Source organism: Phlebotomus papatasi, chromosome 1 (assembly GCF_024763615.1).
Source record: "Phlebotomus papatasi isolate M1 chromosome 1, Ppap_2.1, whole genome shotgun sequence".
NCBI lineage: Eukaryota > Metazoa > Arthropoda > Insecta > Diptera > Psychodidae > Phlebotomus > Phlebotomus papatasi.
The window spans coordinates 73,768,493-73,786,251 of NC_077222.1; the positions used below are offsets into that span (position 1 = coordinate 73,768,493).

A 17,759-nucleotide genomic window follows, 5' to 3' on the forward strand; every position below is an offset into this window, starting at 1 on the left:
TCTACAATCCGTTAACAGGGATGTCCTTAAAGAGTTATTATAACTCAATTTAAGCAAAAATTCTTTATAACCTCAGCTTCTGTTGTTCGAGGTGTAATCCAACTTTGATCAGGCCTAAAACTTTGTATCTACAGTACATTGTTTTATAAGACGTTTCATATTATTTTTCAAACGAGTCGTTCAATACTATGTGAATTTTATTAGGTTATTTGGTCGGAATAAAAATAATTGATAAAAAGTTTTTTTTGTCGATTACACTAAAAGTATTTTAGTAAGGGGTCGAGCACTAAACGGTCACACATACTCATTGAACGGAGTATTAAAATATGAATGCATGAAAGATTCCATCCTACATAATAAATTTTGTGATTTTCGTTTCCAAATTCCATTCTTCCGTTTATGTATTGTACGTGCTACCTGTTGGATGTACCCCATAAAAAGACAGGCACAATAAACAAGTGGAATCAAGGAATTCTTCTTTTTCTCTCTCATAACCATTGGTTTGGTTTTCTACCTTCTTCCACAGTTAATTATCAAATATTATGGGGGTATTTGTACATCTTAGTTTTTTATATCATCCAGTGTCGCAGGTGCAACTGTGGTTGTTGGGTAAAATAAAAGAGGACATAGGGTCACGTATGAAATGAACAGCAATGGTCAGTAGTTTAGTTGAATGAACATAGTTATTGATAGAGCGACAGGTTGATATTTCTTTCGCTATATGAATCGACTTTCTCGAGATTCCATTTAGCACATTGAGTATGTTGGATATGAAAAATTGAGAGATCCAATTTGCCCGTCTCACCTATTGTTGCACAATCCGTGGGCTTACATACTTGTGTCGCGTATGTGGTATTTAAGCGAAATACCTGAGAAAGAGATCGCCTGATGTGTTCGATGCTGGAACACAATTCTCAAGACACTCAAGTCTCCGATCCCCACCTTTCTGAAACTGAATAGAGAGAGACGATAAACCGGCTTTGGTGCTTCGTCTTTGAAGCTCGATCGCGATCGTACGGTCGTCTAGGCGGCCATTCTTGAGTTTACCTCTGCCGTGCCAACACTTTGCTGTTCAGGTGTGCTCCTCCAGTGGCTCTGGCACAATTCATTGGCCTCTGGGTCTACCATACTGCAAAGTGCCATCGGTCGCCACTCTTTTTTATGTGTCGTGCTATTGAACCGTTATCAAGTGAACATACACCGTGAATGTAGAAGTCACAAGATTCTTCATCAAGTCGATCCTCTCCCACGGAAAAAAGTGTTGACGTGGTTTTTATCAAATTGGGTGTGAGTGAATATTTTTTTTCTCGGATCATCCCAAAAAAAAAAAGTAAATCTCTTTGGAAAGAAAGGTGAATTGATCTTATAAAGATCAATGGAGTGTATTTCGTGAAAGCAATGATCGTGTATCTTTGAAAAATCTTTTTGGGTAATCAAGTCTGTAGATGGATACTGATCGTGTAAGACGCCATTTTTGAAGAGGCATCCACCTCACAAAAATATTTCCCTGAATCAGGAGACGATGGAAGTGTAGTGGTCGGCTGGTGTGCCTGGTAAATAAGACGGACTTGTGAGTGTGTGTGTTCCAAAGAGAAATACCTGTTGAAGTGAAGACGAAGCACTGGTCAGGGAATAAGAAGAAAACAAATTGGTAGAATAAGTCGAAGAGGAGAAAAACGAAGAGGAAGTGAGATAGAAGAGGAATCTTTGGTGGTTGTGTTTCATCGTGTGTGACCCACAATGGGTGATTCTACACCGATATGTCGCTGTCGGGTACTGTATTTGGGCAGTGCCGTGCCACGCCAGAGCAAGGATGGTCTGCAGGGTATTCAGGAGCCCCTGAAGAGTCTATATCCCTCTGAAGGTGCCGTGGGTGCTAAAGGCATAGACTCCTGGCTCAGTGTCTGGTCCAATGGTATACTGCTGGAGAATGTGGATGAGAACAGGAAGCAGGTGACACGCTTCTTCCCAATTGACTCACTCCACTATTGCGCAGCAGTGAGACAAGTACTTATTCCTGAGCGTAATGCTAGTCCAGAGCCCAAGTTCCTACCGCTGGACTCACCCTTTGCACGTACACCACGTGCCCAGCATCCGCCTATTTTCGCCGCGATTCTCAGGCGAACTACAGGCATCAAAGTACTTGAGTGTCATGTCTTCATTTGCAAACGGGAGGCAGCAGCCAATGCGTTGGTCAGGTGCTGCTTTCATGCCTATGCTGATAATTCCTACGCCAGACAACTCGAGGGCAGCACTTCAGGCAGTGTCTATGGCACACTAGGGAAGCCTAATGGTGAAGGATGGCGTTCGAGAGCCGGCAGCACCACAACTCTCAACAGCGTGGGACGACAGCCAGTTACAAATGGAGTGGATTCATTTACAGTCAAGAATTGTAAGTGCAACATTTTATAGATGCTCATAACCCTGTGTATTACGACCATTACGACTGAATATTACGACTGAATAAGGAGATATAAGATAAAACGGAGATTGTCGAAAGATATTTTTTCTTAATTAGACTTGAAGACGATTATTAAAAATTAAAATGAACTGAAGTATTTAAAAGTAGGGAAATCATCTGAAACCACGAAAAAAACTACTCTGCAAATTAGGTGAGATTTTTTAACAATCTCTCTTATTTTTGAACTACTGCAAACTCCTATATTCACATCCCCAAAAAGTATTCTTTCGATCCGGGTCGAAGGACCACATATTGGGAACGTAGCTCAAAGAGATAGAGTGGCAGCTTAATTCGCTGAATTGTCCTGTGAAATTTTCCGAGATTTAAATTCAAATAATATCGTTTCAATTTTTCGAATCTCTATTTCGTTTAATTTAAAACACTCAAAAAGCGAAAAGCTTCAATTTTAAATTAAATTTGATCTTTAACAGCGGTATTTCAAAACGACTAAAACCTTTCGTGGAAAAGAAGAAAACTTAAAAAGTCGTTTTTTCTCATACTGTTCTGGTTTTAAAAATTCATTCATTAATTACAAATAGCATAGAAGGGTTAAGTTCTAATGAAAAACACTTGACTTTAAAGATAAAAGTAGAATTCGATCGAAAAGACATAGTTTATAAAATATATGCTAACAGCATATCGTTAGGTACTATTATTAATATCAATTAAATACAATAAATTAGTTAAAAAAATGATTGAAAATGAGTTTTATAAACTTAATTAAATTAAAAACCATTTTTTAATAAGCTTTTATCTAACTTTTACATAAGAATATACAGGTACCTCTTATAAGTGTGAATGACCTATTGATCTTAAAAGATTAAGGTTTCGATACAAACCGTTAAAATCCAATATTGTATCCAATTTATCTAAGTATTGCTATATATTAAACTAAATTGGGACAAACAATAAAATTTTGCATTTGAGAGCTTTAAGTTAAATCCTACAATTGAGAGCGCTATCTACTAATAACCTTGATTTTAAAAAGGCAGATTTCAGTATAAATCGATGCTTTTCAAATGAAAGTGGTATCCAAAAATCAAGAAAATGTCTAAACTCACTATACCTTACTCCATACAATTGTTGTACAAATATGAAAGGTTTGTCTAGTGAGATGCCCCTCAAAGAAGACAGCCTGATGGATTTTCCTTCAACTACTCAATCTATTTGCGAGATATCGATCGTTGTTGCAGGTCTATAATGAAAAAGAATCACTGTTGCTGTTTTAATGAAACGGAAGGGAATAGTGTGGAACGTGGTTTTTTTTCACATTACTAATTCCAAATGAAAGTGATTGAGTGAGATAGAGTGTGGCAAAAACAATAAGAGGTGCAATAGTCTGCAGGAAAAAAAAACGCTCCGGCAAATTGAGAAATGATTCATTGAGGTGAATTCTTTCGGAATTGAGATTCACTTTGTGAGCTTGTTAAAAAAAAAACACTCAAAGCATTTCTGTAATAGTGTAAAGGTATATAGAGGGGCTTCTTAGTAGATTGTGGAGATGTTTCTTCATGTTCTAGGAATTTTTCATCATGCAATGTGGTACAATTTGAAGAGAATAGGGGGATATTCAATAAAAGATGAGTGGATGTTAAGAAGAAATCATTAAATTGAGACAAACAATTGTATAAATAATTTGTCTCAAAAATAGAAAATAATTTGAGATGCTTCATTTTCTTCGGCACGCAAACATCACATGACCACATTGCTGAATTGTTGTTCATCTTTGTATTCTTCTTGTTGTTTTTTAGTTAGAAAAAGCAATGTTAAAGAAGTCCCCATTTCGATTGTTGAGTATTTTTATCATCTTTCTCATTCGTGTAGATTTCTTTGACTTTTTAGTCGCTTTTTATTATGTTCAAGTTTCTTTTTTGTTGAAGATTCTTTCCTCTCCATTTAATAATTTGCGACGTTATAAATTGCTATCCGTGTTGCCATTTGAATGGAACAAACAAGCCATAACAATGCCATAAGATGTGTGTAGTTATAATTTAATGAACGGTAAATTCCTAATAGATTTTCATAAAAAAAATACTAACTTGCAATTAGTCTGAATGGGGCTTTCGTCGATTGTGACGTGTATATAGGTATGTATTTTGTGTTGATTTTCAATTAGTGCAATTAGTCAATTGGAAAGTCGATCGCGTGGCCGACATGGCTACAAAAATTGCTCTTGATTTCCACAAAATTGCTCAAAATTTCAGAATAAAATACGATGAAGGAGTATTGGTTATTAAGAGTGAGACAGTCATTTCTTAGAGTCCGTTACCACTCGTATACTGCACAATAGAAACCGCTCCTATATATATTTGTATTATATAGTGTCTATGCGCTGGTTGGCAGATCTTGAGGTGTTCTCTGATTTGTGATCTCTCAGCTTGAGGAGAGTCTGGTATGTCGTGGAAGATATTGCATAAATCCATGGTTGATTTTGTTCCATATGCTAAAGGTATTTGCTCTTGTATTATGACTCATTAAGCTTACTCGTGTGGAAATTGTATTCCCACTGAGATCACTGTCCTTTTGCCTTTTGCTCACAAACTACCAATTGAACAATGATGAACTTGTACAGCATCCACAGTACGAGAGTATGTTACATGAAGAAGCACAAGATTGAAGTGTGAATTCTCTTGTACATGCCAAGTGAAATCTATTCCATGAAAAATTATCAAATGAGTCACGGAGAAATTGATGAAGAACAGTGTCAGTAAGAGAGAAAAACAGCCGTGCTTCAGAGAAATTCTAATACGACTGGTAAAACAAATTGTGTTCCACATCACTGAGGGAAATTCGTGGTGTCATGATGGATAAAGTCTTTTTATTTACTCTGAGGAAGTTAAGTGCGAGAAAAAGGTAGAATTGCTGTAGATCTCTTTATTTTATCCATTGACCTAGATTTTTTTGTTATTTTTTTTTAATTTTTTTTGCCCCTAAACCTGTCACAGGGTAAAGCTCAACTTAGTTGGTGAGATATTTATTTAACATTAAACAAATCATTCCTTTTCTTTTGCTTGACTGTATTAAAAAAGTGTAACGTACATATTTCAATGCATTTTTATATAATTCTGGTTAAAATATTCTCGGTTTATATTTTTTCTTCCTTGTTATTTTCTTTTATAAAAATTTATAAAAATTTTATAAATTATTTATAAATTTATAAAAATAATAATTAATTGATATTGAAGATTTTTTGTCTTTTCGCCATAACGAGATTTAAAGAACACTTAAGAAATGCCAACCTTTAATGCAATGCAATGCGAAGAGTTAAAGATCTATAGCCCGCTACCACACTACATTACTGTTGTCACTTAAATTAGTAGAAGAATGTTACAAATATACATACACTACTTCATTTTTTAACAAATTTATAGAAAAATTATCTATAGAATATTTACTAATTGGTTGTAATATTTGATAATTTCAATTGATTAAAAATAGTCTTTTTTTAATTAAAAAAATAATAAAACTAAAATTTCGCTATTTAAAAAAGCGGCCAAATTTAAATATCTTTTAGAACCAGAAGGATTCTTTAATCCATCAGACATTCAAATTCATCATATACCACATACCACCAAAAAAAAAACACCTAAAGGGCCTAAAGTATTATTTTGTTAATTGACATAAATAATAAATTGAATTGAAATATTGATATTTAAATAATGAATTTTGCATACAGTTTTAGTACAGCTTTAAAAATAATTCTATTGAATTTAATGATTTAAAAAATGTAAAAATTTTGAAATAACAATAAGTATATAGGTGGTATTTGATATGCCCATTTTAAGTACTCTCGTACATTCAACAAAAATCTCTTTCTTTCTTCTCAATTAAAGTGATATTTTTTTTTAAGAATTCAAGAAATGGTTTCCTGTTGCGTTTCATTGAAAATATCTGACTGTTCGAGAAACCCCCTAAATCACGTGAAAGTCCATTTGACCAAAAAAAAAAAACCACTGTGTCGGTGTGCAATAAGGTGGGCTTGAACAGTAAAACTGTGACAGCCCCAAAATCACACATCATATACGGTTTAATTGGTGACGCGAAAGCAACAAATTAACGAATCATGCACCTTCGGTAAGACCTAGGGTAAAGTGAGCTTTTTTAACTTTACAAGTTGAATATATTATTCACAGTCTTGTGACTCTGAAAATAAAAACTTTCTTCATAACATAGAATTACAATTAAGATTGTGGTGTTGTTGCGAGAAAAAAGGCAGTCGTAAGACCACTCCTAAGAGCAATTGGTGAGTGAGATTTATGGGCAAGGTGAACCCGATTGGAAGGTTTCTTCAGTGATGATTAGATGGTCAATTAATGTGAAATTTTTGCAAGAAAAATGTAGCAGTAAACTGGTGTATTTTATGGGAATTTATGGAATTTTAAATGAGGAATGGAAATTGTAAAAGTTTTAAGGGTGTGGCAAAATGGACTACAAGTCTACATAAAATAAAGGTTATAAACCTTTCAGAAGTTGAACGGATTTTTAAAAATTGTTTAGTGTAAAGATTTTTTTTTTACTGATTTCGCATATTATTTTTGTAAGATCGTTTCTCCATATTACAGACATTATTTTTATTTAACTTGTGATTTTGTTAAAGAAATTAAATTAATTTTCCATAAAAGAATATTACAATAAATTTGCTTTACCATATTTTTGCTTTTACGAGTTCCTTGTGGTGCTTTTTATTGTGGTAAAAGTCGATAAAAGAAATGAACTTCTTAAGAAAAGATTATTTCAGTTCTTTTATGTTTAACTCCAAAATGAGCTTAAATCTGAATACAAAATAAGAAAGATGAAATATTCTTATATAAGGTAAAGTGCCCTCTAGTCGACCGGTTCCTCGACTCGACCGGTGGTCAATATTTGAATGTTTGATGGTGAATTTTTATAAAATTATCACTGATTCGTACTTATTTATGGAATAATTGACCTATTTATGTTAGATCATACGCCAAATATTAGTGCAAATATAAATAAATTGAATAAAAAATTCTAACGGTCGAATTGAGGAACCAGTCGACTTGAGGGCAGTTTACCTTACTAAAAACTTACTATTTCTTTGACTTCTTTATTTACGATTAAAAAGAATAATTCGTGCTAGAAATAAGACTATTCTATAGAAAACCTTAACATCATTTTTTCTCATCATCTTGAATCTATGAAAGGCACTGAGGGTGTGGGAAATTATAACTCTCAGAATTCGCGAGATTTATGATTATTATGCAATTTGAATTAATATTAGGAGAAAAGTTCAGTTGCATAAGACTCCGGGTAAGACCCTTAGGATATTTGCTCTGTAATTTATTTTCTCTTTCTATTTAGTTTCAAAATAGAGACACATTTTTTACTTTTTTTGATCTATTTCTGTACGAAGTTTCATTATCATTCAAAATTGCAATAGATAGTGCATAAAATCCACGAAATTTGCTGACTTGAATGAAATCGAAATGATCTCAATCAAACGAATTGAAAATGTTGTGCAATATTGTGTTGGTGGTTGAAAACATTCTGTGGTTTATGTTGGGCATTGCATGAGAAACGGAAAAAAATCGTGAAAAGTTTAGTTTCTACAAGGAAATAGACACTGAAAGTGATTTCGAAAAAAAAGTTTCATTAATTTATTTTTAACTTCAAACCATGATCATGTAAGTTGGAATTTTGAATTTTAATGAGAAGAGAAATTATTGTCTTAAATAGTTCTGTATTATTTAGTTTAATGTAAGAGAGAAAGAAGTGGTGCAAAAAAAACTGAATTTAATGTGTTTTTTTTAAGCATAACATGCTTTTATTTCAATTTCAAATGAGGTAGAAATTTTTTTCTTCGACTTGGGAAGTGTTTCAAGATCATGACAATGCAGCACTTTTAGAGTCTTTCCATAATACCTGTATTAAATCTGATAATACTGATGGCTCGATGATGGCATAAAATGCACATTATTTGCCATATTAAATCTCGCAATTTATGGGAATGTTAGCAATTATCTGAAATGAAATGGATGATTGTGCTAAAAAGTTCTCATATACGAATGGGAAGTAAAAAATATGCCTCTTCCATGGCTTGTTGATGAAGATTTTGACAAATCCTCCCACAATACTTTTAGCACATGATAACATTTTACCACTAATTTACGATTTTTAGTGCTTGTTTTTTGGCCACGGAGGAGATGTATAAAAAAAACCTTGAAACTCTTGCAATTTTTCCAAGCCCAATTCTCCATTGTTCTCATCATATGATCGATGATCGTGAACTGATGATCACATGGTGAGGTGCTTGCTGACACAATCGTCGAAAATAACCTTTAAGAAATACAAACTACAAGAGTCATTGAATGAAACTGTTACAAGTAGATTAATATCATTGCACATTCTCTAATATTTGTTCTGTATAGTATAATGTATATTTACAATCCCTAATCTATCATTTTGTTCAGTGTGTGCATTTAAATTAGAAATGATTTTAATCCAAATATTCGAATTTCAGAAAATATTTTGTTAATTTAGTAATTCACATTAATTTCTTCTATTAACTTTGAAAAATATATTAAAAATAATTTAGAATTAATTAAGTACATACTTGTTAAAAGCTAATATTAATCGTGAAATCGAATAATTTATTGAATAAATGGGGTATGAAAAAGAACGACGTTTTAAATGGATAATTTAGTATAGGGGAAGTCTTCCCAAGAAACAATTTTTTCTTAATATAGTCTTGTAGAATTCCCTAAGTAAGGCATTATAGAACCAAAAATCTTTTTATTTGCTTATAACGCTCTTGGTTCCATCACTGAGATTACTATAAGTAAAGTGGCGCATTCTTAAGGATCTTAAGAGCTTCTATAAGAATTTCAACCGAAAATTCTCACTTTAAGTCTTTTAAAAGTGTACTAAAGGACTTGTCTAATACTTGGTTCTATAAGGCAGCTGTTTTGCATCTTGGGTTTTAGACTTCGCATATATTCTGACTTCGAGCATTTTATATTTTTTCCTTTTTTGTCTCCCCCCCCATTTTAATCCCCTTGCTCAGGTCTTGAGCCTAAGACCTACTTTGACCGACATCCTGTCCAATAAAATATCTAAAAGCATCAAATTAAAATATTTTTTTCACATTCCTTTAATATATTTGACCTAGTGGCACAATATCCTAACCAGTCTTAACTCACACATTTTGTCTTCATTAAAGGAATATGGGAAAAATATAATTTGTTCAAAGCTAGAGTATGTGCGAAATCTGAAAGACTTCCCCTACTCGTCTTTTGTAATAATCTACTTTCTAAAAGTTTGAAAAATGGATATCACGGTTGTAAATTATAACATACAGAAAATTAAAGTAATGACAACAGCCCTGAGCTTTTGTAATTGAATTTCAAAAAAATTTCCATTTCTTTAAGTAATTCTTTAAAATAAAAAATTGAAAACAAAACATTTCTTTTATTAATCAATTTTGGCTGAATATTGTTAAAAAAAAACGTTATTCAGAAAAACAAACACAACGAAATAGCGTTCTTGAATAACTTTTCAAATATGTAAGAATGCTATAAAATAAATTATTCATAAATACATTTTTTAAATTAATGTACAAATTACATAGTTGATGAAACATAACATGTCAATTAACAAGTTTCAATTTCAATTTTGCTGGAGCGGAAATTATATACAAAAAATCCTATTGTATATTTTGTAGCAAATACTTTGAAATGATTTTTCCAATTAAATCTGCACCTCTTAATTCAACAAATTCTTGAGCTTTTTATCAAACGTCAATCTTGTATAATTCACCAATAACCATATAAATTTCAACCAACATAGAATCACTTTAAATTTAAATTACTTCCAATAAATATAGTGGTTCTTGAATTTGCCTCGCTTATGGAACACCCGCAGATTTTAACCATGACATACAATCACAATTCACATTTATAATTAAGGAACTTATTATTCTTAGTGTTTACACAAATTCATATCACCAAAATATGCAAATTTATTACAAATTATACTATATTATTCAGTTTAAAAATCTTCATTCACTAAATTGTAGCATAAATCGATCTTTTTATGGCTTTAATTAAACATCGTACCTTTTTGTGGCAAAAGTCTAACGATGCAGTTCAGCAATTTCTTATGAAAATATTTTTTTTTTTAAATTTATATGACTTTATTGAATAACAATATTTATATGTGAAGAGACTAATTGCTTTATAATTGCTAAAACGATTGTGGTTACATAAAGGTGTTTTTTTTTTTAATTTCCTCGAGCATACTGCAAGCAAGAAAGATTTATCCACATTTGCGATGGGATTTAGATCACAGATATGGACAAAAAGTGCTAAATACGCTCGAGAGTATATTAAACACCTTGATTTTTTTTTTTACAATTCTTATAAAAAAATCTTTGTGGAATTCACTTGACGGTTTTTATTTGACAAGAAGCACACCTGGTAGTAGTTTACAAAAGCCACGTGAAGAAAATTGCAAACTCTTCCAACAATTTGCAATTCTCAGGAATTCTTCTTAAAAAATGCTACTCATAGTTCTAGGTGATTGTCATAATTACGCAATGGCCTAGGTCCCTGGAACAAGTTGCACTCTCAGAGAGTAAAGAGTCAACGAGCAGCAGAAAACTTCAAATGTATATGATTGTGTTGATGATGGCGACGTCAACGAGTGTTCAGACAATCAGAAAACCACAAGATCGCTTGCATAATTAAGTGCTTTGACTTTCAAAAGCACCGTCATATGAACGCAATTCTCATGTTTCACTCTTGCATCTAGGGCTCTATATAAGATTTTTTTCAACTGTACCAATCTTAAGACAATTAATTGCTCTCTTTCTCATTCTTAATTTACACTTTTTATTTCATTCTTCTTACATCTAACCGCATCTCTACACCAATTTTCTTTATCCCCGGGAAAACAGGGACCGTAGGGCGTTTCTCATTGCAAGGGTATCGCAATAGACATTTCAATTTACTACAGCAAGTATTTTAACGATTTAAGAGATTTTAAAGTTAGGCACAAAAGCAGGAGTAAAAAAATCCAAGTGAGAGGAATAATCAATGAAGAAGTGCATAAATTATTTCAAAACATTCCACATTTATGTGCAAGTGTGTAATGCAATAAAAAGTCTTATGTTGCCACGTGAAGCAGGGAGAAAAAGATCGATGAAGTGAATGCAGAAACCCGTTACAAAATATTCCGCCAACTGAACGACCGTTTCCATAGGCCAGATCAATAGACTCACGGGTGTTTGTATTCATATTTTTTTTTAACTCATTCATACACAGATATTTTTGCATAACGAGGCATAATGAGATTGCAAAAGTCGCAAAATCACCACATAAAAGCCACATTTTCACCTTCTAAATAATTGAAAAGTTTACTGTGTATGATGGGTACAATGCATATATATATATTTTAAATATTATATATAATATATTATATATATAATATAATATTAATATTCTAATATTATATATGTAATACACATATACATATTTATATAGCGTCTGTCTTATTTTGCTTTAACCCTTTAACGACGAGACACTTTTTACAGTCTGAAAATCAACAATAAAAATTAAACTGAGAAATATAATCAATGATAAGTTTTACATCTAACCTTGGAAAGTCCAACAGAGTCTGATTCGGTGTATTTTGTGATTCTATGAACAATAGGGACAAAAATTGCCCGAAAATTTAAGTAATTTTTCAGACAATACCAATGAATAATATTTTTCGTTTTAATGAAAAATATTATGTATGAGTATTGTAGTTTTTATTGCCAAAAGGGTTTTGATTAAAAGTAAGTATAAAAAATAAATAAAATTATTTATGAATTTGAGAATTTAAAAATTCGCCATTTACGAGCTTAAATATTTACTACATAGCAAATAGTTAGAGACTTGCAAAAAATATTCTAGATTCCTTCAAACTTCTACTTTACAATTATGTACAGACATAAGAAAAAAATAACTTTAGGTAGTCAGGAAAAATTATTTTCTTTATGGGACACCGGTGTTCCAATCGTCCTTAAAGGGTTAACGCATTTTGCGTTATGCCAAGTAAGTAATCAATCGGTTCTTGTAATAAGTAAATTACTTATAAGGTGGAAGTAAAATATTTTTGTGAAATATTCTTTCTCTTATACGATAAGGCCATTAAGAGATCTTTCTCAAAGATGTAAACCGTAAACTAATAAGTGCAGCACATAGCTTCACCCTAAGGTCCTTTTGATACGCCTATGGGTTAAGTGTAAAGCCGGCTGAGATAATAATGGTTAGGAATGCTTTGATCAATATTTTGACAGTAAATTACGGTAATCTATATATCGGCTTATCGTGAGAAAGGCTGAAATAGACTTAGACTTGATCCTCGAGAATATTCAGTCTGTAAAATTTACCAGTAAAGATTTATCCTGAAATGTTACACAATGAGGACTTATGATCATCGATTACGTTATTTAACCCTCTAATGGTGTTTTCTTTTATATGCGAAAAAAAGTTCTAAAACAATGTTTTCTAGGATAATTATGATCCAATAAAGTAAAAAAAAACATCTATTCTTCATTATCATTTTTAGTTTAGGCGCTAGGTGAGAAAATATAAAAATTTTTTGAAACTATTTTTGCTTCTAAAATTGACATTTTTAGTTCTTTCAATTTTTTAAAATAAAATATACAAAGTAGAATGACATATCTTTCAGTAAAAAATAAATTTATTTTAGTCAGATAACTTGAAATCGGTATTTTTATGGAAATTGGAAATGAGTTTTTTTACACAAATATTTTTTGTTGCTTTTTCTCTGACCTGTCACACAAAACTGGGAATAGCAACAAAACGAAGAGTCAAAATGAGTTCAAACAAACTTTCAAGAGATGTTTATAAGACTATTACCGAGGACACTATAGCACTTTTAAATAAATAAAACCTTTATTGTCGCTGTAAATGTGATTTTTGTGAAGACCGCCAAGGAGGCAGTCTTACCCGTTAGAGGGTTAAATAAATTTCCTTTAGCTAATCTTTTACTGCCAAATATTGCAGACTGAATATTCTCAAGGATCAGCAGGATCAACCTGAGTACGTTCATGTGTAATTAATTTGTCGAGCAAATAACAAATAAACTTTGACTTCTGTTGCGTCAGTGCTACAAGTAGAGTTAATCGTTTTTAGAGATAATTTTATTTTACCTAGAAAATATGTTTTTAAAGGAAAAAAAAATTTAAATAAACTTTGAAAACGAAATTTCTCATTTAATTTTTTTTCTTAACTTTAAAAAATGCCTAAATAATTACTATTGTCCTCAAATGAATTGAATATCAATATTCAGTCAGATCAGTCAGGTTTCTTAAACTTTATGTTACCTTAAAATTAAATGATTTTGTACTAAAGTTTACTTACTTAATTAATTTTTTTTTCCAGTATATGCGAGCAGTGCAGATTTGGATGTAGTGGACGATGGTGAGGGATCAATGTACAATGGCGATGAGAATCACAAGGTGTGGACAGGATCGACGGATCAGCTGGATGGATGTGGTCTCGAGGGTCCCTATGATATCTACTCCGGTGGCACATCTACTCTAGGGCGACCGGCGCGCGCCCGTCAAATTAGCGCCCCCGTGCCAGTACCTCCTCCACCCAAAGAGGAGGTGAAGAAGAAGAAGGAGAAGAAGCAGCGTTCTAGTGTCGGCAGCCAAAGTCTCTCCGGAACCCTCATACGTCCCAAGCCTGTACATGCTAGTTCCCTCACACTCACCCGTCAGCCGCCGCCGCATATGATCTACGGTCCCATTCCTGGCCATCCACCTTCCCGCCAATTTCACACTCTCACACACCGGACCGGCTACACGAACGGGCACGTGCCCACGGGACGACCTCCCATGATGCCCATGATGCCACTGCCCATGCCGCCGATGCCCATTATGCTGCCGCCGCAGTATGCTACTCTGCAGACGCCGGGCAGCAAGGGAGGCAAGAAGAAGAAAGAAAAGATGATGAATGGGCGAGCGAATGGTATTCCCCTTGGGGTTCCCGTACCAACACCACTCTTCGCTTACCCGCCTCCAGCCCAAATGGTGCCCGAACCCCGGCCACTTGCCATGAGCAATCGCAAATTGGCCCAAAGCGCTGCAGCAGGCTTAGAGGATTCTGGAAATTCTGGTGCAGAATCCCCAGGTGGCACAGGAATTTACAGGCGGAAGGGTCACCTGAACGAACGTGCATTCAGTTACTCTATCCGCCAGGAACATCGAAGTCGGAGCCACGGATCTTTGGCCAGTTTGCAATTTAATCCGCCTGATATGAAGAAAGAGCGCGAGATTGCTCAGATGGTGGCTGGATTGGATCTCAATGACGGAGCCAGTTCGACACTGCAAAGGCGAGCAAATATGACGCCTGGGTCATCTGGAACATTTGGCAAGCCCAGGAGATAGTTCTCAAACAAAACGAACGATCTGAGCTATTGAGGTGTGTTTCGGACAACCGAAATTTCACACTATTAGCCATACATCTGAGATACAGGTCCGTGTGAAAATTAATTGCGCACCCAAATTTTTTTTATATCTTTTTAATTTATAAAGTTTTGAAGGATTTTAAAGATCCCTTCCCTAAGTTATTCAGTAGAATATGAGGTTCAATTAAGCCAAATTTCAATAAAACATTAAAATATCAAAAGCTTTTACTTGCTCTTTAAAATCTTCTGTTCCAGACAACTTTTTAATTATTTTTGAGATCTTTAATACAATACTGCCAAATTTTACTGGCATTTTCAAAACATTTTCTAGAATGTTAAATACATTACATTAAAAAAAATTGGATTTAATTTAAAGAGCTCAATTTCTCTACTCCATATTTTATTTTAATATTATGAAAACTAAAAAATGCGGGTATTCTAATATACAGTGGACAATTATTTTTGTTTATTTCCCTTTTTTGAACAATTTTTTTTTCAATTCAATGTATTTCTCCTCAAGTATGCTTAATGCGGCTGCCGACCGACTTCACTACCGATCTCATCAGGTAAACGGCAGAAACCACTGAATCACTGATCGTATATGCCAAGTGTTTGAAGAAATCGATATGGGACTAATTTTATTTTGTGAATTATATTTTAAAGCAGGTATATTAGAATGTAAAAAATAGAATTAAAGCGTACACGTGGCAAAAGTTGTTCAGTGTATGCAATAAATTGGTTAAAAATATCCTAGAAACTGTGCTTAAAAGTGAATGAGATAACTAAAATTAAGTATCGATCAGTCATATTAAAATGTCAAACACTTGTACATCAAACAGAAGTAATTGTATACTGCTCATAATGGCATAAACATATTAAAATTTGGTTTGTAAACATGTTTTCGAATATGAGTGAGTGAGAGGGAGCTCCACTAAACCGAGATATCACTCACTCTTTCTGAAATGTCAAACACATTTTACAAAATATAATTTGTTGTGTTTTGCTCAGTAAATAAATTATTTCTAGTCGTCTCCAGTTTCGGAAATATCTTTACAAAACAAAAGAAAATATGCGTATGCCATAATTTTTTAACTATTTAAGTTGCGCATAATTGGATTGAGTAAATATAATTAAGTCCCCAATATTTGGATAAAGTGCTTAAAAATATCTGCTCAAAAAATAGTTTGTAGTTGGATACTGTAACTTCATTTTGAGGAAGTCACGTTTAAGATATGACCTTTGATTCTATCAAACAATTGAATTTATTTCTTTGTGTTGGACACTTCCCGACACGATTAGAAATTCTTTACACAAAGTCCTTCAAATTAATAATTGAAAAGATATTAGTGAGTGCATAGATATTTTGCAGTCGGACCTGTAATCTCAGTTGGATTCATTCCACGTCTATTCTGCTGAGATAAGAGGAAGATATTGACTGAATTCTAAAATATTCAAATTGAGTATTTTACGTAAAAACAGAGAATTGTGTAAAAATGTTAGGAATGTTTTTTATAGGTAGAAATCTTTTTAAATACTTGGGTTAAAGCAACGAATAACATATTAATTTTCTTAATAATTAATCCATTATCATTTTGGCCTGAAAAGTCTAGTAGGAGGCATGACAAAATGACGATAATTGAGTGTCTCCATGAAGAAAAAAAATGGAATAATTAAACTGTGAATTTGCATAAAAGTTGTGGAACTTTCGAATTATTGCTATACTTGACCTTCCAACATGCCAACCAGGGCAAAAATTCTTGGCAAATTTTTGCGCAATTAAATCAACTTTCGAGTTAATTTTCTTTGTGCAAAGTTAGTCTTTTGCAATTAGGCACTAGAAATTTTATTTTTATAGGGAGAAATTACTATGTCTACTGAAATTCTCTCTGAATTGTCTGGAGAGTTCTTAGTCATCTCTTTTTGCTAAAGTGCAGATGATGATGGATATGGGAGGGAAATTACAATAACAGTAACGGCTTTGGTAGGAGATAAATTGTAGTTACATGTTGCATTTTTAAGACGTGCAAAAACTACCGTAATACTCAAAGAATAGTAACATTTTCTTGCACCGTTTTCACAATGAAAAACCATCCAATTTGTACAGTCTCTGAAGGTGAAAAGCACCATATGGGTGTTGAACGCAAAAACAAAATATCTGAAAGAGTTCAATGCTAAAAGAAGAAAATCGATGAAGTATAAATATTTTTTTTTGCATATGTAATAATAATTTGTAATCTTTTATAAATACATTTTATCGCTCTATTATTACGATGAATATCTAATGTTGTGTCTAAGTGTTGTAAAGATTGGAAAATCTACAGCACTGAAACAGAAAACGCCATGTGCCTTACTAGGTGTAAAATTGTTAATCAAAGAAATGAAGAAGAGAAAATGAAGAAAATGATTATATTACTTGTAATGAATATGAAAAATTTATTGTAATTGTAGGCTTAAAGTGGAAAACAGTTTTGAGTACATTGAGGAGCTAATAAAAGTAATAAATATCTCACACACCAGTCTTTTTGTGATAAATTCACCTGTTCTCCAATCCCCTTCGATTTATGTCCATTGATTTTAATTTATGCAAATGGAGCAAATATGTTGCAAATCGTATTACATGACTATGGCTATAAAAGTTGTTTAGAAAAATTAATTTAACAAAATTAAATAGACAACTGCTAAAATATTAAACAAGCTAAAGATAAGACATGCTCTAAAGTGTAAAGTACATGAATTTTTCAATGTTATCGATTCAGTTAACCTTTATGAATATACATACATACTTAGTATTATTATTCTTTAGCTTGTTTTGAATTATTTTAGCCCATTTAGTCTATTAAAAAAATTATTGTTAAAA

The 17,759-nt window shown here is 32.8% G+C and overlaps 1 protein-coding gene across 1 annotated transcript; it reads left to right on the forward strand.

The window, feature by feature from the left end:
- Nucleotides 1-1,015: 1,015 nt before the first annotated feature.
- Nucleotides 1,016-17,413, forward strand: LOC129801605 (uncharacterized). Its single transcript, XM_055846831.1, has 2 exons — nt 1,016-2,392; nt 13,873-17,413. The coding sequence occupies exons 1-2, from the start codon at nt 1,741-1,743 to the stop codon at nt 14,880-14,882; spliced, it is 1,662 nt and encodes a 553-aa protein (XP_055702806.1). The 5' UTR covers nt 1,016-1,740; the 3' UTR covers nt 14,883-17,413.
- Nucleotides 17,414-17,759: the final 346 nt, after the last annotated feature.